Source organism: Pleurodeles waltl, chromosome 8, assembly GCF_031143425.1.
Source record: "Pleurodeles waltl isolate 20211129_DDA chromosome 8, aPleWal1.hap1.20221129, whole genome shotgun sequence".
NCBI lineage: Eukaryota > Metazoa > Chordata > Amphibia > Caudata > Salamandridae > Pleurodeles > Pleurodeles waltl.
In genome coordinates this window covers 1,310,580,020-1,310,603,584 of record NC_090447.1, presented here as the reverse complement: position 1 = coordinate 1,310,603,584, position 23,565 = coordinate 1,310,580,020, and the positions used below count along the sequence as shown (strand labels likewise).

General features: G+C 49.2%; 1 protein-coding gene across 4 annotated transcripts in view; it reads right to left on the bottom strand.

The window, feature by feature from the left end:
- The window catches only part of CENPJ (centromere protein J), a 261,058-nt gene that overhangs the window by 12,491 nt on the left and 225,002 nt on the right, over positions 1-23,565 (bottom strand). For all 4 annotated transcript variants that reach the window (XM_069202296.1, XM_069202295.1, XM_069202297.1 and 1 more), the window contains 3 exons: positions 11,836-11,976; positions 11,633-11,717; positions 5,888-6,008 (listed from right to left, as the gene is read on the bottom strand). In XM_069202296.1, the coding sequence (XP_069058397.1) occupies positions 5,888-6,008; positions 11,633-11,717; positions 11,836-11,976 (347 nt within the window). The remainder of the gene's footprint in view (positions 1-5,887; positions 6,009-11,632; positions 11,718-11,835; positions 11,977-23,565) is intronic.

The following is a 23,565-nucleotide window of genomic DNA, read 5'->3' as shown; positions in this document are numbered from 1 at the left end:
ACACTGGGAAGTTTGGTATCAAACTTCTCAGAATAATAAACCCACACTAATGCCAGTGCTGCATTTATTTAAAGAATACACACAGAGGGCATCTTAGAGATGCCCCCTGTATTTTACCCCAATTCTTCAGTGCATGACTGACTGGTCTGTGCCAGCCTCCCACTAAGACGAGTTCCTGACCCCCTGGGTCGAGAGACTTTGTGATCTCTAGGGCCCGAAATAACGCCTGCACTGGGTGGAGGTGCTTCACACCTCCCCACTGCAGGAACTTTAACACCTAGCAGTGAGCCTCAAAGGCTCAGGCTTCGTGTTACAATGCCCCAGGGCACTCCAGCTAGTGCCTGGTCCCGGTCACAGCCCCCCCTTTGGCGGCAAGTCTGGGGAGATAATGAGAAAGACAAGGAGGAATCACCCTCCAGCCAGGACAGCCCCTGGGGTGTCCTGGGCTGAGGTGACCCCTGCCTTAGGAAATCTTCCAGCTTGTTTTGGAGGATTCCCCCCAAAAGTGTTAGGGATGTGCCTCCACTCCACGCAGGGAGGAGGCACAAAGAGGGTGCAGCCACCCTCCAGGACAGTATCCATTGGCTACTGTCCCCAAAACCTAAACACACCCCTAAATTCTGTATTTAGGGGAGACCCTGAACCCAGGAAATCAGATTCCTGCAACCTACAACAAGAAGGACTGCTGACCTGAAAGCCCCGCAGAGACGATGGGGACAACTGACTTGGCCCCAGCCCTACCAGCTTTTATCCAGACTCAAAGAACCTGCACAGCGACGCATCCAACAGGACCAGCGACCTCTGAGGACTCAGGGGACTGACCTGAACCTGAAGGACAAAGAACCTCCCGAGAACCGCGGCACTGTTAAAAAACAACAACTTTGAAACTTTTTTGCAACTTTGAAAGAACTCTCCCTTCCCGCTGGAAGCGTGAGACATCTCACTCTGCACCAGACGCCCCGCCTCGAGCTCCAGAGAACTAACACTACAGAGAGGACTCCAAGGCAACTTAGACGACGTGAGTATCCTGAGTGGACCCCCCCTGCACTCCACAGTGACGCCTGCAGAGAGGATCCAGAGGCTCCACCTGACCACGACTGCCTGGTAACAAAGGAACCCGACGCCTGGACCAAGCACTGAACCCGCAGCCCCCAGGACTGACGGGACCCACCTACCTGTGCAGGAGTGACCAGCAGGCGGCCCTGATCCTAGCCCAGTCGGTGGCTGGCCCGAGAAGCCCCCCTGTGTCCTTCCTGGATCGGCAGAGTGACCCCCGGGTCCCTCCATTGATTTCTACAGCAACAGACGCCTATTTTGCACACTGCACCCGGCCACCCCTGTGTCGCTGAGGGTGTGTTTTGTGTGCTTGTGTTCCGCCCCCCCTCCGACCCCACACCTGTGCTCTACAAACCCCCCTGGTCGGCTCCTTTGTGAGGATGCAGGTACTTACCTGCTAGCAGACTGGAACCAGAGCACCCCTGTTCTCCACAGGCGCCTGTGTGTTTTGGGCCCTCCTTTGACCTCTGCACCTGACCGGCCCTGTGTTGCTGGTGCTGTGGCTTTGGGGTTGCCTTGAATCCCCAACAGTGGGCTGCCTATGCCCAGGAGACTGATTGTGTAAGTGCTTTACTTACCTGAAAAACTAACCAATACTTCCCTCCCTCAGGAACTGTTGATTTTTTGCAGTGTCCACTTTTAAAATAGCTATTTGCCATTGTAACCAAAACTGTGTGTACTACTGTTTTAAATCAAAGTTCTACACTTAACTGTGTGAAGTACCTTGCATTTTATGTACTTAGCGCAAATTTGAATCTTGTGGTTCTAAAAATAAATTAAGAAAATATATTTTTCTATATAAAAACCCTATTGGTCTGGAGTTAAGTCTTTGAGTGTGTGTTCCTCATTTATTGCCTGTGTGTGTACAACAAATGCTTAACACTACCCTCTGATAAGCCTACTGCTCGACCACACTACCACCAAATAGAGCATTACTGTAGGAAGTTGGCTCTGTATGCACTATTTCAAAGTAAGGAATAGTATGCACAGAGTCCAAGGGTTCCCCTTAGAGGTAAGATAGTGGCAGTGGTAGTGTGGTCGAGCAGTAGGCTTATCAAAGGAGTAGTGTTAAGCATTTGTTGTACACCCACAGGCAATAAATGAGGAACACACACTCAGAGACAATTCCAGGCCAATAGGTTTTTGTATAGAAAAATATATTTTCTTAGTTTATTTTAAGAACCACAGGTTAAAGATTTACATGTAATACTTCAAATGAAAGGTATTGCAGGTACTTTAGGAGCTTTGAATGAGCAAAATAGCATATACAGTTTTCACATAATCACATATAGCTATTTTAAAACTAGACACTTAGTGCAATTTTCACAGTTCCTAGGGGGAGTAAGAGTTTGTTAGTTTTTGCAGGTAAGTAAACCACCTACGGGGTCCAAAGTAGCCCACCATTGGGGGTTCAGAGCAACCCCAAAGTTACCACACCAGCAGCTCAGGGCCGGTCAGGTGCAGAGGTCAAAGTGGTGCCCAAAACGCATAGGCTTCAATGGAGAAGGGGGTGCCCCGGTTCCAGTCTGCCAGCAGGTAAGTACCCGCGTCTTCGGAGGGCAGACCAGGGGGGTTTTGTAGGGCACCGGGGGGGACACAAGTCCACACAGAAAGTACACCCTCACAGCACAGGGGCGGCCGGGTGCAGTGTGCAAACACGCATAGGGTTTTCAATAGGTTTCAATGGGAGACCAAGGGGACTCTTCAGCGATGCAGGCAGGCAAGGGGGGGGTGGGGTTTCTCGGGGTAGCCACCACCTGGGCAAGGGAGAGGGCCTCCTGGTGGTCACTCCTGCACTGGAGTTCGGATCCTTCAGGTCCTGGGGGCTGCGGGTGCAGAGTCTTTACCAGGCGTCGGATCTTAGAAGCAGGCAGTCGCGGTCAGGGGGAGCCTCGGGATTCCCTCTGCAGGCATCGCTGTGGGGCTCAAGGGGGGCAACTCTGGCTACTCACGGTCTCGCAGTCGCCGGGGAGTCCTCCCTGAAGTGACTGTTCTCCACAAGTCGAGCCAGGGGCGTCGGGTGTAGAGTGGTAAGTCTCACGCTTCCTGGAGGAAACGCAAGTTGTTTTAAAGTTGCTCCTTTGTTACAAAGTTGCAGTCTTTGGTGAACAGAGCCGCTGTCCTCGGGAGTTCTTGGTCCTTCTAGAGCAGGGCAGTCCTCGGAGGCTTCAGAGGTCGCTGGTCCCCGTGAAAAGCGTTGCTGGAGCAGTGTCTTTAGAAGTGGGGAGACAGGCCGGTAGAGCTGGGGCCAAAGCAGTTGGTGTCTCCGTCTTCTCTGCAGGGTTTTTCAGCTTAGCAGTCCTCTTCTTAGGTTGCAGGAATCTGAGTTCCTAGGTTCTGGGGAGCCCTTAAATACTAAATTTAAGGGCGTGTTTAGGTCTGTAGGGTTAGTAGCCAATGGCTACTAGCCCTGAGGGTGGCTACACCCTCTTTGTGCCTCCTCCCTGAGGGGAGGGGGGCACATCCCTAATCTTATTGGGGGAATCCTCCATCTGCAACATGGAGGATTTCTAAAAGTTAGAGTCACCTCAGCTCAGGACACCTTAGGGGCTGTCCTGACTGGCCAGTGACTCCTCCTTGTTTTTCTCATTATCTCCTCCGGCCTTGCCGCCAAAAGTGGGTCCGTGGCCGGAGGGGGGCGGGCAACTCCGCTAGCTGGAGTGCCCTGGGGTGCTGTAACAAAGGGGGTGAGCCTTTGAGGCTCACCGCCAGGTGTTACAGTTCCTGCAGGGGGAGGTGTGAAGCACCTCCACCCAGTACAGGCTGTGTTACTAGCCACAGAGTGACAAAGGCACTCTCCCCATGTGGCCAGCAACATGTCTGGTGTGTGGCAGGCTGCTAGAACTAGTCAGCCTACACGGATAGTCGGTTAAGGTTTCAGGGGGCACCTCTAAGGTGCCCTCTGGGGTGTATGTTACAATAGAATGTACACTGGCATCAGTGTGCATTTATTGTGCTGAGAAGTTTGATACCAAACTTCACAGTGTTCAGTGTAGCCATTATGGTGCTGTGAAGTTTGTGCATGACAGACTCCCAGACCATATACTCTTATGGCTACCCTGCACTTACAATGTCTAAGGTTTTGCTTAGACACTGTAGGGGCATAGTGCTCATGCACTTATGCCCTCACCTATGGTATAGTGCACCCTGCCTTAGGGCTGTAAGGCCTGCTAGAGGGGTGACTTATCTATACTGCATAGGCAGTGTGAGGTTGGCATGGCACCCTGAGGGGAGTGCCATGTCGATTTAGTCTTTTTACCCCCACTAGCACACACAAGCTGGCAAGCAGTGTGTCTGTGCTGAGTGAGGGGTCCCCAGGGTGGCATAAGATATGCTGCAGCCCTTAGAGACCTTCCCTGGCATCAGGGCCCTTGGTACCAGGGGTACCAGTTACAAGGGACTCAGAAGAGGAAGACCCAGCTGAAGCACGTTGGTTAGGATATTAGGCCTAACCTCCACAGAAGGTAGCTCGAGATCCAGGACGTCAGCCGCCCTTCTCACCACCATGGAATAAGAAGTACCCTCCTCTGTAGCCACGGTAGGAGGAGAGACCATGCCAGTGTCAGGGGAGGTGTCTAGACCACTGGCATCACCCAAATCTGGCACCCAGTCCATTTGGAGGTCAAGCTGGTATTCTAAAGTGTCCAGCAACCTCTCCATACTCTCCCCGATTCCATACCCACAAGAATAAGGGTCTGGATAAACGCTGGGCCCAGGAGAGACTATAGAGAATGGAATTGGTGTAAATCTACGTCATTCCAGCTCCGGGTCGTTGGATATGAGGATGGGATAGACGTCGGGAATGTTGACGTCTGACCTGACGCCGGGGAATGTCACTGTGGCACAACCAGCTCAGGAGGGACACTCCAGAGCTGTGGCCGAAGCAGACGACTTTGACCCCACCCTAACTGACTCACCTGTGCCCGAGGGCGCCAAAGGTGGGTCAGACTGCCCAAAAGTGAGGCGCATTGCCTCATAAAATTCTTTAAGCTGGGCAGGGATGGCTCTGGCTCCCGGGAAGTCGGGAAGCGTGCAGGAGACCCAGATGAAGGCTCCGATGACTGAGGCCTAGAGCGTCAACGCTCTTCCCTTCTTATCCTTCTTTGACTTCTTCTTGTGACCCGAAATGTCCCGATAACTTGGAGGACGAGGAGTGGTGATGACTGTGCAGCCGATCTCGAGACCTTCCTCTTAAACGAGACCATACGCGCCGTGGAGTTGAGTGTTGGGCCGCCATGAGCTTTAGGGACTGCTCCCTCAAAGCTTTCGGGTTGATGGCCCGACCCTCGGAGCACGGCTTCAGGTCGTGATCGCACTCAAGGCACCAAAGACACACGAGGTGGGGCTCCGTCACCGACACAGTTTGGTGACAGGAATCACAGGGCTTGAATCCGGTCTTGCGGGACATCCCTTGACGCATCCATGAACTCGTCAAACGCTTCGACAAAAGTGTCGATGGTGTCAGAAAATGACTGAGATAGCTCTTCTCCGGATCTGCGCATGGGCTGGCGTGGAAAGAAAATAACCAACATCAGCATGCCAGGGTTGTGTCAATATACGACTGCAACATCATCACAGCAAACACGACTCCAGCGATGCCTGCGGAGTCGACCAACGCCACCTGACGGCATGCAGAGGTACTGCTCTATGACAAATTTCCAGATCTAGCCTGACGCCTGGGGAAATTCAAAGGTAGAGAATCTGCAACTAGAAGTCTCTATCAGATATTACATGTTAAAATGTCAGAGCACTGGACATTTAAATGGTTTTACATAAACTATTTAGGTTTGGCAGTGCACATAAAAACAATTATATGAAACATAAATCTTACAAATTCATTCGGATGATAGTGCCATCTGGAAATATGCTTTCTTCCCTTCCATCAAGAAACAAATTCTTAACAGTCTGGTCAGGAAACGTTATCTCTTTTCTACCATCAGGATAATGCTTTTCTGAGTGAAAATGAAGCACAGAATACATTTATTTATGCAGCACAGAAAAAACATGCTCATATTTTCAAAAGAAAATTTAAATGTATTAGGGTATAGTGAACACAAATCTGACCATGTAATCATCCTCCAATTGCCATGGCTTTGATGGGCAGCCCATCCAAGCAGTGTCAAATATGAAAGCCAGTGACACAAGGGGGTTGGTCCAAAGCCTATTCTCTATATAGGTGTTACTGTACTGTTTTGAATAACTGAAACGTGGGGTTGATCAAAAATTATAACTGTCAATAGCCACACCTAAAAGCACCAGCTCGAGACAGCATTTAAAAAATAAAAAATTACGTTTTTTATTGGTTTCTGTCAGAAATGCACAGTCCTTTTTTTTTTTTTTTTTTTTTTTAAATAAATGGGTAATGGAATTGCACCTTACTAAAAGAATCTACCAAAATACCTACACTTGAGCCCTTAGTTAGATGCAACTGCAATATTCTTATCCAATAAGCAATAGTTCATACTTTGAGTAAATTGTAGTGTACCCCAATATTCTCTGTCAGGCATGTTAATATCATACAATAAGAAAAAGAGTTACTTACCTGTAACTGCACTTCTCCAGTATTGGTATCTTTTATAGATTCACATGCTTGAAACATTCTCGGTCTTCAAAGTTGGACTCCCACGGTAAAATTCAATTAGCAGTATTAAAAACTTACATAGAAGTCAATGTTAAAGGATATTCACTGTAACAACTTATTCACATCATTTTAAAAGACCCAAAGTCCAGCCAATCAGGCAACAGCACCCTATAGAACCCTCTTCACAGAGACTCCAGTCCCTCTGATATTCCAGCATAAATGTGATATAATACCAAGCTGACATTAGGGGAGCCTCGATGGGGAGTAGGGTTAGTCGCATGTGAAACTATGAAAGATACCAGTACTGGAGAACTGCAGTTACAGGATCAACTAGCAGACTCTGGTGAGGACACATGCATCAGAAAAATTAGTAAGCTGAAAAAGGAAAGCAAACAGAAAAGCTCTAAAGACAGGTATTCTCCTACTGTGCTGAAGGATCTGGAAACAACATCTCGAGTTAAAGACCTTCGTCTTCAAGATACTAATCCATGTTACTGGCTTACCGCTCATGAATACCAATAAAGAGAACCATCAAGTTTCCAAGCAAGTCCTACTTCCACTCACTTTCTTATCCCGTCCTTTTTCTTTTGGACAGCACACGGTTACTTTAGCTATGCTCATGACCATACATAAATACAAGCTTTTCAATAGAAGTGTGCTGGGCTCGCTAAAGATGCATCTCTCTGTGTATTGTAAATGCCTGCTGGTGTCTCATTATGTAACTGGCAGAACAGAGGTACACCCGCCACAGCATTGGATCTTGGAGTTTATTTTTTCAAAGGTCCAGGAGCAAACAATGACACCAACTCTATTCCTCTATCACTCAAAATTAATTTCAACTATTGTGTCTTCAACTGAGAACCCTAGCATTGCCCGGTTTCCTCCTGTTTGTGCTTTTCAGCAGTTGTCTTAAGTTTATTTTTATAAACAACGTCTTACCTTAACTCTTCACCGTTCCTCACCTACAGATGGAGATTGCAAGGGGAACATCCTTAATGAGAACCTCTATTAGTGGCTGTAGGGAAATGGGTTCTGGTTGCAGTACCCTCCTCCCCTCCCCTACATTTTGCATGGTTTAAGAATGTAATATTTATTATAACACAGACTGTAAGGAAATGCCTCCTTGGCATGGTTGCCCCCTGACATTTTGCCTTTTGCTGATGCCAAGTTATGACTGAAAGTGTGCTGGGACCCTGCTAAACAGGTCCCAGCACCAGTGTTCTTTCCCTAACCTGTACCTTTGCTTCCACAATTGGAACAGCCCTGGCACTCAGGTAAGTCCCTTGTAAATGGTACCCCAGGTACCAAGGGCCCTGATGCCAGGGAAGGTCTCGAAGGGCTGCAGCATGTCTTATGCCACCCTGGGGACCCCTCACTCAGCACATGCACACTGCCTCACAGCTTGTGTGAGCTGGTGGGGAGAAAATGACTAAGTCGACATGGAAATCCCCTCAGGGTGCCATGCCGACCTCTCACTGCCTGTGGCATAGGTAAGTCACCCCTCTAGTAGGCCCTACAGCCCTAAGGCAGGGTGCACTATACACCACAGGTGAGGTCATATGTGCATGAGCACTATGCCCCTACAGTGTAAGCAAAACCTTAGACATTGTAAGTGCAGGGTAGCCATAAGAGTATATGGTCTGGGAGTTTGTCAAACATGAACTACACAGTTCCATAATGGCTACACTGAAATCTGGGAAAAGGGGTATCAAACTTCTCAGAACAATAAATGCACACTGATGCCAGTGTGGAATTTATTGTAAAATGCACCCAGAGGGCCCCCTGAATACCAATCCGACTTCTAGTGTGGGGCTGACCAGTTTCTGCCAGCCTGCCACAACCAGACGAGTTTCTGGCCACATGGGGAGAGTTCCTTTGTCACTCTGTGGCCAGGAACAAAGCCTGTACTGGGTGGAGGTGCTTCTCACCTCCCCCTGCAGGAACTGTAACACCTGGCGTTGAGCCTCAAAGGCTCACCCCTTTTGTTACAGCGCTACAGGGCATCCCAGCTAGTGGAGAAGCCCGCCCCTCCGGCCACTGCCCACACTTTTGGCGGCAAGGCTGGAGGAGATAATAAGGAAAAGGAGGAGTCACCCACCAGTCAGTACAGCCCCTAAGGTGCCCTGAGCTGAGGTGACCCCCTACTGTTAGAAATCCTCCATCTTAGTTTTGGAGGATTCCCCTAATAGGATTAGGGATGTGCCCCCCTCCCCACAGGGAGGAGACACAAAGAGGGTGTAGCCACCCTCAGGGCTAGTAGCCATTGGCTACTATTCTCCCAGACCTAAACACACCCCTAAATTGAGTATTTAGGGGCTCCCAGAACCGAGGAAGATAGATTCCTGCAATCTAAGATGAAGAAGGACTGCTGACCTGAAGCCCTGCAGAGAAGACGGAGACAACAACAGCTTTGGCCCCAGCCCTACCGGCCTGTCTCCCCACTTCGAGAAAAACTGAAACAGCGACGCATCCTCCAGGGTCCAGCGACCTCTGAAGCCTCAGAGGACTACCCTGCATCTAAAAGGACCAAGAAACTCCTGAGAACAGTGGCCCTGTTCAAGAACCTGCAACAACTTGCAACAAAGAAGCAACTTTTAAAGACCACACGTTTCCCGCCGGAAGCGTGAGACTTTCCACTCTCCACCCGAGGCCCCCGGCTCGACCTGCGGAAAACCAACACTACAGGGAGAGCTCCCCGGCGACTGCAAGCCCGTGAGTAGCCAGAGTTGACCCCCCTGACCCCCCAAAGCGATGCCTGCAGAGGGAATCCAGAGGCTCTCCCTGGCCGTGACTGCCTGTTTCAAGGAACCAGACGCCTGGAAAACACTGCACCCGTAGCCCCCAGGACCTGAAGGAACCAAACTCCAGTGCAGGAGCGACCCCCAGGCAACCCTCTTCCTAGCCCAGGTGGTGGCTACCCCGAGGAGCCCCCTCCCCCCGTGCCTGCATCGCTGAAGAGACCCCAGGTCTCCCCATTGATTCCTATTGCAAACCTGACACCTGTTTGCACTCTGCACCCGGCCGCCCCTGTGTCGCTGAGGGTGTACTTTCTGTGCCTGCTTGTGTCCTCCCCCCCCCGGTACCCTACAAAACCCCCCTGGTCTGCCCTCCGAAGTCGCGGGTACTTACCTGCTGGCAGACTGGAACCGGGGCACCCCTACTTCCATTGAAGCCTATGTGTTGTGGGCACCACTTTGACTTCTGCACCTGACCGGCCCTGAGCTGCTGGTGTGGTAACTTTGGGGTTGCCTTGAACCCCCAACGGTGGGCTACCTTGGACCCAACTTTGAACCCTGTAAGTGTCTTACTTACCTGTGAACTTAACATTTACTTACCTTCCCCAGGAACTGTTGATTTTTGCACTGTGTCCACTTTTAAAATAGCTTATTGCCATTTTTGCCAAGACTGTACATGCTATTGTGATAATTCAAAGTTCGTAGAATACCTGAGTGAAATACCTTTAATTTAAAGTATTGTTTGTAAATCTTGAACCTGTGGTTCTTAAAATAAACTAAGAAAAGTTATTTTTCTATATAAAAACCTATTGGCCTGGAGTAAGTCTTCAAGTGGCCACCAGGCAGAGCTCTGGGCACCTCCCTAGGGGAGGAGCTTGACAGGGGGGCAGCCGCTCCCATGTCCTTCGTGTGGTTGCGTGCCAGTGCAGGAGCCTGGGGCTTCTGCACTGGAGTAAACCGGTTTATGCATGGAGGGCACCAAATATGCCCTTCAAAGCAGTCAGGTGGTGCTCACGGGCACCCTCCACCCTAGTCCAGAGAAACCTGTTTCTAAAGGAGAGGTGGTAACACCTCTCCTCTACAGGAAATTATTTGTTCTGCTTTAACGTGCTCGAGTTAAGTTTAGCAGCAGGAGGGCAGAACAGTGTCTGGGGTCGGCGGTAGCACTGGCTTGCACGCAGGCCCTGAAAATCTGCACAAGTAGACATGGGGGATCCTTCAAGGAGCCCCCATAGAACATGGTATCATGCGACTAACATTGGAATCGGTGTAGTTGCATGATTACAACATGTCTGATACCAAAAAACAAACATGACCAAGTTCAGTGAAGCCATTATGTAGTTGGACATTTTGTGATGACCATTATCCACTACCTACTTTGAAATGGCTTCCCTGCACTCGCAAAGCCCAGAAAATGGAGTCTGGGGTTTGTAGGAGTACCACTGTTCATGCAGGGGTCCCCACACACTTAGAACCATGCACCCTGCCCTTGGGCTGAAGGGACTGCCTTAGGGGTGACTTATAGGGTCAGAGTGCAGTGACCAGGATATAAAGTAATCCTTAAGTCGGGGGAGAAAGGTGCATCCACCATATCACGCAGTCTGCAGTGGCAGGCCTGTAGCCACACTTTGCATGGGCTCCCATGGGTGGCAAAATCAATGCTGCAGCCCATGGAGGACCCCTGCTGTACCAATGCCATGGGTACCTAAGTACCATATACTAGTGTCTTGGGGTACACCATTATGCCAATTGTGGGGTGTAAGAGTTACTTACCAACCAAATTTAAGGGAGAGAACACGGACACTTGGGTCCTGGTTAGCAGGATCCCAGTGTCCTACAGTAAACAAACAATGACACCAGGCAAAAGGTGTGTGGGGGGGGGGGGGGGAGTAACTAGGTCAGAAAGGTCCTACTTTCTTATACAAGGCAGACCATTAAAGTTTACCCACTTGCATATTTGACAGGACTCCTGCACACCTCGTCCCATCCATCCCTCTTATTCAAGAATAGTTTAAAGATCATGGATGTTTAGGTCAGTGTTATTCCACCTGTTGCAACAAGGTTCACCAAATAAGTTTGAGTCTTTCCAATGAAATTCCTATCACCCCACATATTAAAGTATTCAGAAAGTCATGACCAGTCCACAGCATTTGATGTAACAGAAGTAGCTTCATGCTACAGGCCAAAATATACATTAATTGAGATATAAAACGTTCTTTTTTAGTTTAAGCTGTCTCAACAAAAACTGTATAATATTTACCAATTTGCCCATTGGAGAAGTGTAAGACTTCAAGTCCATCTGGATAAGTAGTATGTGTTGTCTGAGCATCAGCAAAGTAGTAAATCTGATAAGAGGAAACATATTGGTGACAATTGTAGCTGGGTGTAAACAAATAATGCAGGGTGATAGCATGAAAAATATATTCTTTATTTAGATGCCATTTGCTTCTGTGCCATACGTACCACTGTCTGATCAGGCATCACTCGCTTGATATCACCATTGAAAAACGTCACAGTCACACTTGTTCCATCTGCACTTGCTTCTTTCCGGGTTCCATTGGGAAAAAGAATAATATGGCAACCATTTTTTAAAATCTTTTCTACCTAGAAAAGAAATGTAGGTGAAGAAAACGTTACTTGCTGTAATCCTGGATCTGCATTGTAGGAATATTGACTAAAGTCATAAGCATAGAATAATTCCAGCCAGCATGCCTCAACTCTGGAATACGTCTGCCATATTCAATGAAGGTAAAACATTTTAAAACTGTTACAAAAAAAAAAAAGGAACCTCCATATAATAATGGATGCAGCATTTACTGAATGTTTCTTCTCATAAGTTAACTATTTAAAAAAGCTTACTTTGCAGTATGTAGCTGAAAAATATAATTCCTAACAATTATGGAACCTTAAAAGTCCTCACTGCAGTTGAGAAAAAAATAAAAGTTAAATATACCTGCCAAGTTAAGAGTGCACTGAGTCAAAAAAGACATAACACTTCTTTTTTCAGGGAGGAAAGTGGTTTATAACTTTAGTGAAGATTTATATGATGCAGAAGCAGGAATAAAGCAGGCAACATTTTCTTCTGTACCATATGGTCCTCACAGATATCATAAACAGAACAGATTTGCACTCCCTTAAAAACAAATGTCCATGTGTAACAGAGCTCACTGAACAAGTGACTTGCCTTTGGTAACGCATTACCTGGTAGAGACAATATCTAGCTGCAGATTCCTTACCTTTGAATTTCGCAGGTGTCTGACTGGATCAGGAAGATTTTTGTATGAACAGTACCCCCTTGCCTGGCACTGGGTGGCTTCGTTCAGTTTCGTGTGGAGCGGTCAGCATTGTTGGCGCCTTAAGTGACATCCTAGTCACCTACATAGGCGCTACCCAGGCATGTGAACGTCATTTATTTTTCATGACTTTCCATGCAAGAAGCGCAGAATCATGAAGTGTACTGACGAATGTGTCCGAACTAGTGCTCTAAAAAGGGAGCAAGCCTAGCCCTAGAAATCTGTCAGCACAGCGGGGAGATATGGGTGGGTCTGTAAGGAATCTGCAGCTAGATATTGTCTCAACCAGCTAAAGCATTACTGGAGGTAACTTGTTCATCTGATAGAGACATAGCTGCAGACCCCTTACCTTTTACTAGATACCCAAACCTTACCATCCTGGCAGTGGGCTGCGGACAAATATTCTATACTATGAAGTCCCACAGGGCTGAACAGGAGAAATGCCCGTCCCACTGGACCGGACTGTCCAGGCAGCGGTTTTTCACATGTGTGCAGAGACGCTCACGTTGCTGTCTGGCAGATAATCCAGGACCAGAACTCCATGAGCCAACACAATGGTTGCAGCTTTTCCTGTGGGAATGGGCATGCAAGCCCTCGGGAGGCTGCATTTTAGACAGAGCGTAGCAGATCTTGATACAGAGAATGACCCAGCCCGAAATGATTAGTTTCTGTACTGCTTGACCTTTTTCAGTTCAGACATAGCCCATGAAGAATTGGTCATCCACCCAGAGCTCTTTTGTGCAGTCAGGTAAAACTACAACACTCTTTTTGGTTCCAGAGAGTGGAGTTGCTCATCTTCTTTAGAGGGATGTGGAGGAGCGTAAAAGGTGGTCAGGGTGACAGGCTGTCCCAAATGAAATGGGTTACCAATTTTGGAAGGTACGAGGCCCTGCTGCAAAGCACCACTTTGTCTGGGAACACAGACAGATAGGGAGGCTTGGATAATAAAGCAGCTCACTCACCCTCCGGGCAGATGTTATTGCCACTAGGAGGGCTGTCTTATTAGTTAGCAGCCAAAGGGGACAATTGTACAGTGGCTCAAATGTAGCACACATGAGTAAAGTGAGAACCAGATTGAAGTCCCACTGAGGCATTATAAAGGGCAAAGGGGGAAAATTTGTACAAGCCCTTTGCGAAACCTATTTACAATAGGTGACTTAAATGAAGAGGGTTGGTCAGGCAGCCGCAGGAAGGCAGACAAAGCAGAGTGATAACTCTTAAGAGTACCCAGAACAGAGCCCTGCTGGGCAAGGGTAAGAATAAAGAGAAGAATATCAGAAAGAGAGGCAGAAAGATGGTCGATAGACTTTTCTATACAGCAGGCTGGCGGTGCCCCGCAGGGCATTCTGACCGTGGCGGTTTGGCCGCGGTCAGACAAGGAAAACCGGCGGTCTCCCGCCGGTTTTCCGCTGCCCTGGGAATCCCCCATGGCGGCGCAGCTTGCTGCGCCGCCATGGGGGATTCCGACCCCCTCACCGCCATCCTGTTCCTGGCGGCTCCGACCGCCAGGAACAGGATAGCGGTGAGGGGTGTCGTGGGGCCCCTGGGGCCCCACTTTGTATTTCAGTGTCTGCTTTGCAGACACTGAAATACGCGACGGGTGCCACTGCACCCGTCGCACCTACCCACTCCGCCGGCTCCATTCGGAGCCGGCTTCCTCGTGGGGAGGGGTTTCCCGCTGGGCTGGCGGGCGGCCTTCTGGCGGTCGCCCGCCAGCCCAGCGGGAAAGCCAGAATGGCCTCCGCGGTCTTTCGACCGCGAAGCGGCCATATGGCGGCTCCCTCAAGGCGGGCGGCTCCCACCGACGGGGGGGGGGGGGTCAGAATGACCCCCATACTGTTTTGGTGGAGGGACGCCTGGCTGGCAGAATAACATTAGAGACTTTCGAAGGAAGGTCAAAAGCTATCAACTGTCGCTGCTCAATCTCCAACCAAGGAGGCAGACAGTTGACAGGTTTGGGTTAAGAACCCTCCCCTGCTGCTACTGCCACAGAAGATCCTCCCGAACGGGAAGCCTGATCGGAGGATTGATCCTCATTTTCAAAAGCTTGGGGTACTAGACTCTTCATGCCCAGTATGCAGCCACAAGAATGACGTGGGCCCGGTCTTTCTTGATCTTCAGAAATTCGGGCAGATGTGGTATGGCAGAAAAAAGTGTACAGGAGGCCTGAACTCCACTCGAGACGAAAAGTGGCTCAGAGCGATAGCTGCCTTGGAAACTCCAATGGCAAAACTGCTGACACTGCACGTTCTCTTCGGAGGCGAACAGATCTAACCAAGCCTTTCCCTATGCTGAAAGAGTCCTTGTGCCACCTCTGAATGGAGATGCCATTCGTAATCTGTTAGGTATTGAAGGCTGAGTACTTCTGCCCTGTCATTCAGAGATCCTGCCAGGTGTTGAACCACCAGGGTTATGCTCTGCTATTCCAGCCATGTCCAGAAGCGCAGGACCTCTCGACAAAGGGTCCATGACCCCACCTGCCCCTGCTTGTTGCAGTACCACATAGCAGTTTTTTTTGTCTGTGAACATCTGCACTAACTTCCCCTTGACAGAGGAAAGAACTGCTTTCAATACTAGCAAGATCTTATGGAGCTCCAACAAGTTGAAGTGGAGTCCAGATTCCACCAGAGACCTCAGATTGCCATCTCTCCCAGATGGCCGGCACATCCCAGGAATGATGCATTTGTCACTACTGTTAGATGTGGTTGGGGATGGGAAAGGAGTCTTCCTGTGACCCAACTGTGGTCTGTTAGCCACTACTGCAGGTCATTTGCAGTTCCCTCTGAGAGATTCCCCTGATGCTGCGCCCACTGGAACTTCAGGTCCCACTGCAGGGCCCGCATATGCGGTCTGACATGATTCACCAGCAGGATGCAGGCTTCAATGAAAGGGAGAGTTTGAAAAGGAATCAGGTGTGACTTTGGCAAGCTTACAGTGAGCCCCAGCGAATGCAGGAGATCCACCGTAGTCTGAAGGTGTGAGACAACAGCCTGGAGCAAGCCCGCCTTCAACATCCAGTCGTTGAAATACAGGCAAACTGACACCACTAATCTCCGCAAATGAGCTGCAACCACCACCACCATTACCTTGGTGAACACCCAAGAAACGCTGAAAAGGCCAAAAGGGAGCCCGGTTAATTGAAAGTGCGCGCGGCCTACTATGAACCGCAGGTAATGATTGTGGACAGGCAAGATGGGGATGTGGAAATACACATCCTGCAAGTCCCGCTACTAGCTAGTCTCCTCGGCCTAGAGCAGACAAGACCTGAAACAAAGTGAGCATTTTGAATTTCTCCTTTTTGAAGAAGTGATTGACTGTTCGGAGGTCTAGAATAGGGCGAAACCCCTAGTTCTTTCTGGGAATCAGAAAGTAGCGGGAATAACAACCACTGCTTACATCTGATAACGGAATGCTCTCTATAGCTCCCTTGCCCAAGAGAGTCTTAACTTCTCGGAGAAAAGATGTATGATCCTCTGCCAGCCGTTCCTGCGTTGGGCTGCAGCTGCTGGGGGATTGGTGGTGGACAACTTCTGGCTACCAAACCCTTGGGTTCGGAATGCATGACGCCACGCATAGCTTGGGGATCTTATGCAGGATGGTAGCTGGCATAGGGTTGGCACAGTGGCACACCCCTTTGGTAGCCACTAAAGGCAAACTGGGGGCCAGGTGTCACTGAGAAGCCCAAGGACTTAGCACTGAAGCGCTTAAAAGACTTGCCGGCTGAGTATGGGGGTCATTCTGACCCCCGCGGGCGGCGGGAGCCGCCCGCCTGGCCATTCTGGCTTTCCCGCTGGGCTGGCGGGCGACCGCCAGAAGGCCGCCCGCCAGCCCAGCGGGAAACCCCTCCCCACGAGGAAGCCGGCTCCGAATGGAGCCGGCGGAGTGGGTATGTGCGACGGGTGCAGTGGCACCCGTCGCGTATTTCAGTGTCTGCAAAGCAGACACTGAAATACAAAGTGGGGCCCTCTTACGGGGGCCCCTGCAGTGCCCATGCCCCACGACACCCCTCACCGCCATCCTGTTCCTGCCGGTCGGAGCCGCCAGGAACAGGATGGCGGTGAGGGGGTCGGAATCCCCCATGGCGGCGCAGCAAGCTGCGCCGCCATGGGGAATTCCCAGGGCAGCGGAAAACCGGCGGGAGACCGCCGGTTTTCCTGGTCTGACCGCGGCCAAACCGCCGCGGTCAGAATGCCCTGCGGGGCACCGCCAGCCTGTTGGCGGTGCTCCCGCATCCCCGGCCCCGGCGGTCCTTGACCGCCGGGGTCGGAATGACCCCCTATGTCTTCTCTCCAAAGAGACGAGTCCCGTCAAAGGGCAAGTCAATGAGCTTGGCCTGAACATCCCCCTCAAAGCCACTGTCAATGAAACTGCTATGCCCAGCGAGTCAGTAATGTCTAAGCCACACCTTTTGGTGAACTGTGATGCATCTCTCTAATCTTCACCACCTGTGAGAAGACGGCTCGGGCCTCCTCTGGGATCTGTGGCAACACTTGTGCAGCCGTATCCCACAAGGTCTGGGAATAACGTCCCAAAGCATGCAGTGTTCACAGACTGCAACACTAGGCTGGTGGAAGAAAACATTTCCTTACCTAAGGTGTCCAGCATCTTGGATTCCTTGTCCAGGGGAGGGGCAAGAACGCGCCATGGGACATTGAGGCTTTGACTACCAAGCTCTCAAGGGTGGGGTGTTGGGTCAAGAAACTAGGATCACCCTGGGCAGGGCCATGGCGGCGGGCAATTGTCCTGTTCACAGGAGCCCCTGTGCTGGGCCTGGACCAATTTCCCAGCAGGACATCAGTCAGTGCTTCATTGAAGGGCAAGTGGAGAGAGCAAGCCAGTATATGGGGAGGTGTCCAGTCCACTGGCATTTCCTAGCTCCTCATACCAGTCCAATGAAGTTGGGGTCTCTAACTGGTATTCCAAAGGGTTCAGTGACCCCCCTACCACTCTTCCCCCATGCCTGGTTGTTCCAGAAATCGCTCAGGCAACAACCTAGGACATTGAGCGATGCTGTGCCGACTCAGTCATCAGGGATGAGAAGGGGGTGGGGCTGGTGCTGCCAGGGGCACCCAGAGCATTGGTGTTGGCACCAGAAAAGGTTGTGTTGGTACGACTGGCGCCGATCCAGATCCTTTATCGGATACACAAGACCCCATCAAAGCAGAGGCTGGAGTAGTCGGCATAGAGCCTGATGGGACCCAAAGGCACATGGCCGCGTAAAAGTCCTTTGTTTGAGTGGGGGTTGCTCCATGGTCCTAGAAACTGGGGAGGTGCAGAGTTGGACCTGGTAACGGCTCCACGGAACAGTGACTGGAATGCCAATGTTCCAGGCTCGTTGCATCAGCTGACGGACGAGGAGAAGTCGAAGAACTCTTTGGCTTCTTTCATTTCATGTGCCTCTTCCTCAAATGCCCGTAGGACTTTGAGTGAGAGAAAGAGGACTTGGGGCTCCTGGAGCGGTCCTGTGACCTTCTTTCTCAGTCAGGACCAAGACCTCCTAGGAGTTGTGTTAAATGGCGTTGACTGCCGGGCAACAAGGAGCTTTAGGTACCACACCCTCAAAGCTTTCTGCGCCATGGCCCAGCAGTCCGTGCACAACGTTGTGCTCTAGACACCAAAAGCACACCAGGTGCAGGCCATAACTGACATGGCGGGGTGACAGGCACCAAACGGCTTAAGCCTTACCTTCCTGGATGACATCCCTATGACACATTTTGAAAAAGAACCAACAAAATGTTGAAAAAGCGTGTCAAAAAAGAGACAGAGTGGTAGCTCTTCTCCAGATCAGCGCTAACTGGTGCGGAAAGAAAAGAACTGATGTCTGCGCGCCTGGATGGCACCTATATAGGTGACCATGATGTCACTTCCGGCACCGACGACGACGCACGGAACTGAACAAAACCACCTGATGGTGTTGCGAAGTCTCTCATTCTAATTAAACTACTGGATTTGAGCAGCAGAATTGCCTGCGGTGTGGGAGACTGAGTCTAACCCACTACAGGTGACACCTGTCGCCCCAATTTGCGTTTTGCTCCGGCTAACTAGCATTGCCTCATCTCTAACCAAGAGCAGGGATGATTGGGTAGCCGAGCGCATGACACAATTAATTCCTCCGGGAAATTGTGGTCACTCAGATCTCGTCCGTTTCTCTCAGTTACATTGGTTTCACACATACAATGACAAACAGAGGCAGTATATGTTTCAATAAGATTTTAATGAAACAACTGCATCTTAGATAATAAAGCATGTCCTGCAATAACCAGAACGATAAAGCGTGACAGGATTAAAATTGTGACAAGGAGAGTAAAGCATAGAAATAACGCTACCATGTTGTCACTAGAGTCAATAGACTTAGTCCTACCTAGGATATATTAGAGCACAGCATGTTAAGCTCTAGTTCTGCCCTTCAGGTTCCCCTGGGAAAATATCATCCCCCATACCTGATTAAAGGCCTTAAGTCTGCATAAGCAGCTATAGCCAAGTGTTCAGCAATCAGCATACAGTTGTAATCATCTGGCTGGAATCTCCCTCTAATGTGTATGGGACAGGGAAGTGCTTTTATAATAAAACAAATGATGTTCTGAGAAAATGTCCCTACGAAAGGATATGTATATTTCTATGAATACCAGAAACAAAGCGTTACCACGTTTTACTGACAACTTATCTCACTACAGCCTTGAGAGAAGCACACAGTGAACAAGAATGTCTTGTTTAAGAACACAGTGCTGGCCTAAGCAAATGACAACTAGAGAGAGACAACTAAAAAGAAGTACACTGTGCAGAGCATCCAGTGGATCCCCAATTGGTATTGCAGAGGCTAAAGTAGATAGGACTAATGTGGTAGTGTGGGCGAGCAGTTAGGCTTATGAGAGGGTGGTGCTAAGCATTTGGTGTACTCACAGAAGCAATAAATGAGACACTCAATGAATAAATCCAAGACCAATTTAGAAAAATAAAACTTTTATATATGTTTCATACCCAAGAACTTCGTAATCAGGTAAGTAGACTTTTAAGCATAAATATTTTGCACTTTAAAAAATAGCCTCTCGTGCAATTTTCAGAGTTCTCTCAATGTTATCCTATGGAGGAAAAACAATGTTTACCAAACACAGGGTTCACGACAACTTACAAAGCCAATCCCAGGCTGGTAAGTTAAGTATTGGGCACTGATCAGAACCTCACCAGCAGGTCACTCTGGGCATCACTGGGGCGGCTGGGTACAGAGGCGCAGTAAGGCATCAGGTACCCAATAGTTTCCTACAGGAGTTTTGTCCTCACGAAGACAGGCAGCAGGCTCTGGCTAGGAAGCCAGTCAGGGATAACAAGCAGGTAGGGCGAAGACTTGAGATGTCCAGGAAGGTTGGTGCATTGTTGGTCCTTGTCCCCAGGGCCCTGGGGTGATAGATGCAGGGGTGTCCTTTGGTGTCAGATTTCACCGTCCAGGAGTACTCGCTGTCAGTGGTCCTTTGGGTTGAGGCTGCAGGTGTAGTCAGGGAGTCCGGTACTTGGTCAACCAAGCTTGCCCCGAGCTCAGAGAACGTCGTTGGCACCTACTGTCACAGAAGAATCTCCTTCTTTTGCTACTGTTACCAGGAGGGCAGTGGAGATGCTCAATTTAATTTTACTTATGCAGGAGGACAGTACCAATGTTTTGACAGTGGCTCTTAACCTCGCAGCGACCACCCACCAAGCTCTACTAAGCTTTAGAGAGGTGTTAACAGATATACTAGAGGGCACCTGGGCCAAACCATGATCTTGCTCACCAGTCAACAGGCAGGTGGCAAGATGGCACCTAGGGACTCAGACATCTTGCCCCAGCATCCTATCAGAGAGCTGAGTGGTACAGGTATCTTTCAGACACCTGAACCCCAAATATTTCCCACCACTCCACACAACAGGGAATCCAAAACAGATGGAACAGATGTTTTTTTTTTTTAGTGTTGGTCTTGCCATGCAACCCGTCAACACCTTCTTCCTCCTGGGATGTTATCTGCACACACTGTGGGATGAAGTGGTGGATGTATAGCAGCTGTCCCTGAGGATGTCAGGCATACCCTACAACATCTGATCTTCAACTGCAAAGGTGTTGTAAAATGTATGCTTTGCGCTGGCATGGAAGCAAATGACTGCCAGTGTAGGGCATGGCTTGAAACTTTTCGGGACTGAGGCGAACATGGTCCTCAAGGCATTCAAGAAATACTAAACCACTGCTCACTCTCTGGATCTACGTCAGCCAGATTTGCAGTTCACCCAACGGCGACACCGTTTAAGGCTTCAGCAGGGGATATCTGCAGAGGCAGCATCACTATGGGCCTCATTAGCAAGAGGCCTCCCAGCCCTTTCAGGTGCAAGGATGGAAAGCCAGCCAACAACATTCAGACCCACAGCATCAACACCCTACCCAGACCACAGCCACCCCCCCACCAATATCCTCCATTGCTAAACCACTTTCATTGGTTCTTGGAAACATGAACACACAGTAGGAGGTTGGATCACCTTTCACCTCCCTGGATGAAGAAGCATTCCTTCAGACCAATTGGTGCTCAAAGGTTTTAAAGCATGGCTTCTCCTTATCTTTTCTGTTGTATTAATCGGACACAACATCCACACCGCAACACCTTTTGGAGGACCACTTGTCGATATTCTGGAAAAAGTTCTATCTCTCTTGTCCAAGGGAGCAATAGACAGGGTACTGGCATTAGAGAGCAGGACTGGCTGTTATTCCTGGTACAGAAAAAGAACTGAGTCCTTCACCCAATGCTAGATCACTGCCCTCTGATTTTCTTATTCTGGAAGGACAGGTCTAAAATACTCACTCTATGCACTAGAACCATGAGACCAGATGGTGGCATACAACCTGGGGGAAAGAGTGCACGTTCTCACAGACAACACAACTACTGTGCAAGAAGGCTCTGTGTCTCTGGAAGTTGCTTAACAATCAGGGCACTTCGCTGACTGCTCAACACCTGAAAGTATCTTTAAACGCCAGCGTAGATGAACAGTGCTGAAGGTGCTTAGCAGACCACAAATGGCAGTTACACTCCAAGGTGGCACAGGGCAGCTTCCGTCAAATCGGGAAAACCCTGGTGTAACATGGATCTAGAGTGCAGCAAAAATTCACCCAACATGCAGACGAGGAAACCCTACTGCATGTAGAAGGCAGCGTGATAGTCATTGGACCTGACCTGCCTGTCCTGAGAAATAAGCTGGATGGCAAGGTGTGTTGGGGGTCCTCATGAGGAAAGAGGAAACTGCCAGTGAGTGATGATCCTAGGAGTGATAATCAGAGGCAGGCGACCCAGGAAACATACTGGAAGAGAGCCAAGGAGGATCACAGGCATCACTGATGGAGACCACGAAGAGCTGTGGGGGCGAACCACTTGACCAGGAGGACACCGCAACCAACCTGTCCAGACAGCAAGAGGAGGGGGAGACACCCAACCAAGAGGATGCTGCAACTGACCGGTGAGCAGAGGCAACCCGAATGCTGCAACAGCTGAGGGAGAAGGACTCCAATGCCCTTTCTGCCACGGCTTATATCCAGAGCCGCGGTTATAGGCAAATACTGTCCTCCACAATGTATAAATAGCAAAAGGGCTTGTAGCAATCCATAACGGGCTGTACAACGTAGTCAAAACTGCAAGTAGGTGTAAGCATACATGTTCACAATACATGTTGCATTCAAAGTCATGGCTTGGGACAGCTATTTGGGATCTTAGGTTGCTATGGAAAAAAAGCACTCGTTATATTTTTTGTGTATTTTACAGAGGCTAAGAGGTTGAGAGTGACGAATCTGCGTCAAGAAAACCCAAGGCCTGTTTATGAGACTGGCTGACTACAGAAGCAGGAACTATCTTCTTTGATTTTATTTTGAGACACTTTGTGCATACTTCTTTAGTTATATGATAAAGACCTTTACACAATTAAAACTACAGTGGTATGCAACTTTATGTTTTCAGTGGTGTCAGAAGTGGGATAAAGAAACAAACATGTCATAGCCATTACAATGGATGACACAGTTAAACAGACATCCAAAGGACAATGACACTTGCAACTTGTTTTGGAACAGGCACAAGCGGCACCAGATAGGGAAAATTTACAAACCGCTTTGAAATCTCAAGCATTACTCATTTCTGATGCTCAACAGGCACAGGTTGCAGCCATCTTGAAGTTTACTGATTCCCTGGCTAACGCAAAGGTACACCCTAATGTAGCATGTTCAGTTCTGCAAAAGTATCAGGTCGGAGAGGACCCAGATTTATTTTTCACAAATTTTGAAACCGTAGAAGCCACTGTGGCTTGGTCTCACGAACAGTCTGGTCAAAGCATATCTCTTTTGTTGTCTAGAGAGCTACAGTCAACATATCATGCTGCAAATCCTTCAGCCAAGACCTCCTATGAAGAGATAATGAAGATAAAATTAGAGTACCTGAGTTGTGACAGTGAATATTACAGGTTCCCCTTCCGAAAGGAAAAATAGAGTCCTAACGATTATCTGTGAGCACCATTTTATCTGATAGTAGGCTTGGGAAACAGCTGGTTAAAACCCACGACTTCCACCACAGACTAGATTGTTGAAAAGATTTGCCTAGAGCAGTTCTTACTAGGATCTATGCCAACCTGGATTAGACAACATCTGAATACAACTGTTTCATTGGCAAACTAGTGTGTGATTTTCAATGATCACCTAAATTTGGGGATCCGTTTCAAAAGCGCATACTGCTATACCCTTCTCATGGAAGATCCCAGTAAAACCTGTTACTCGGGCCATCCCTGAGAATAAATTATCCTTAAAAACCTTTAGAAAAGACACAGGACAGGGGCCACAGTGTTTTCAAAGCAGCAACTGGGATAGACTACTGTATGTTCCACCAGATGTTGCTTGAGTCAAGAAAGGAAG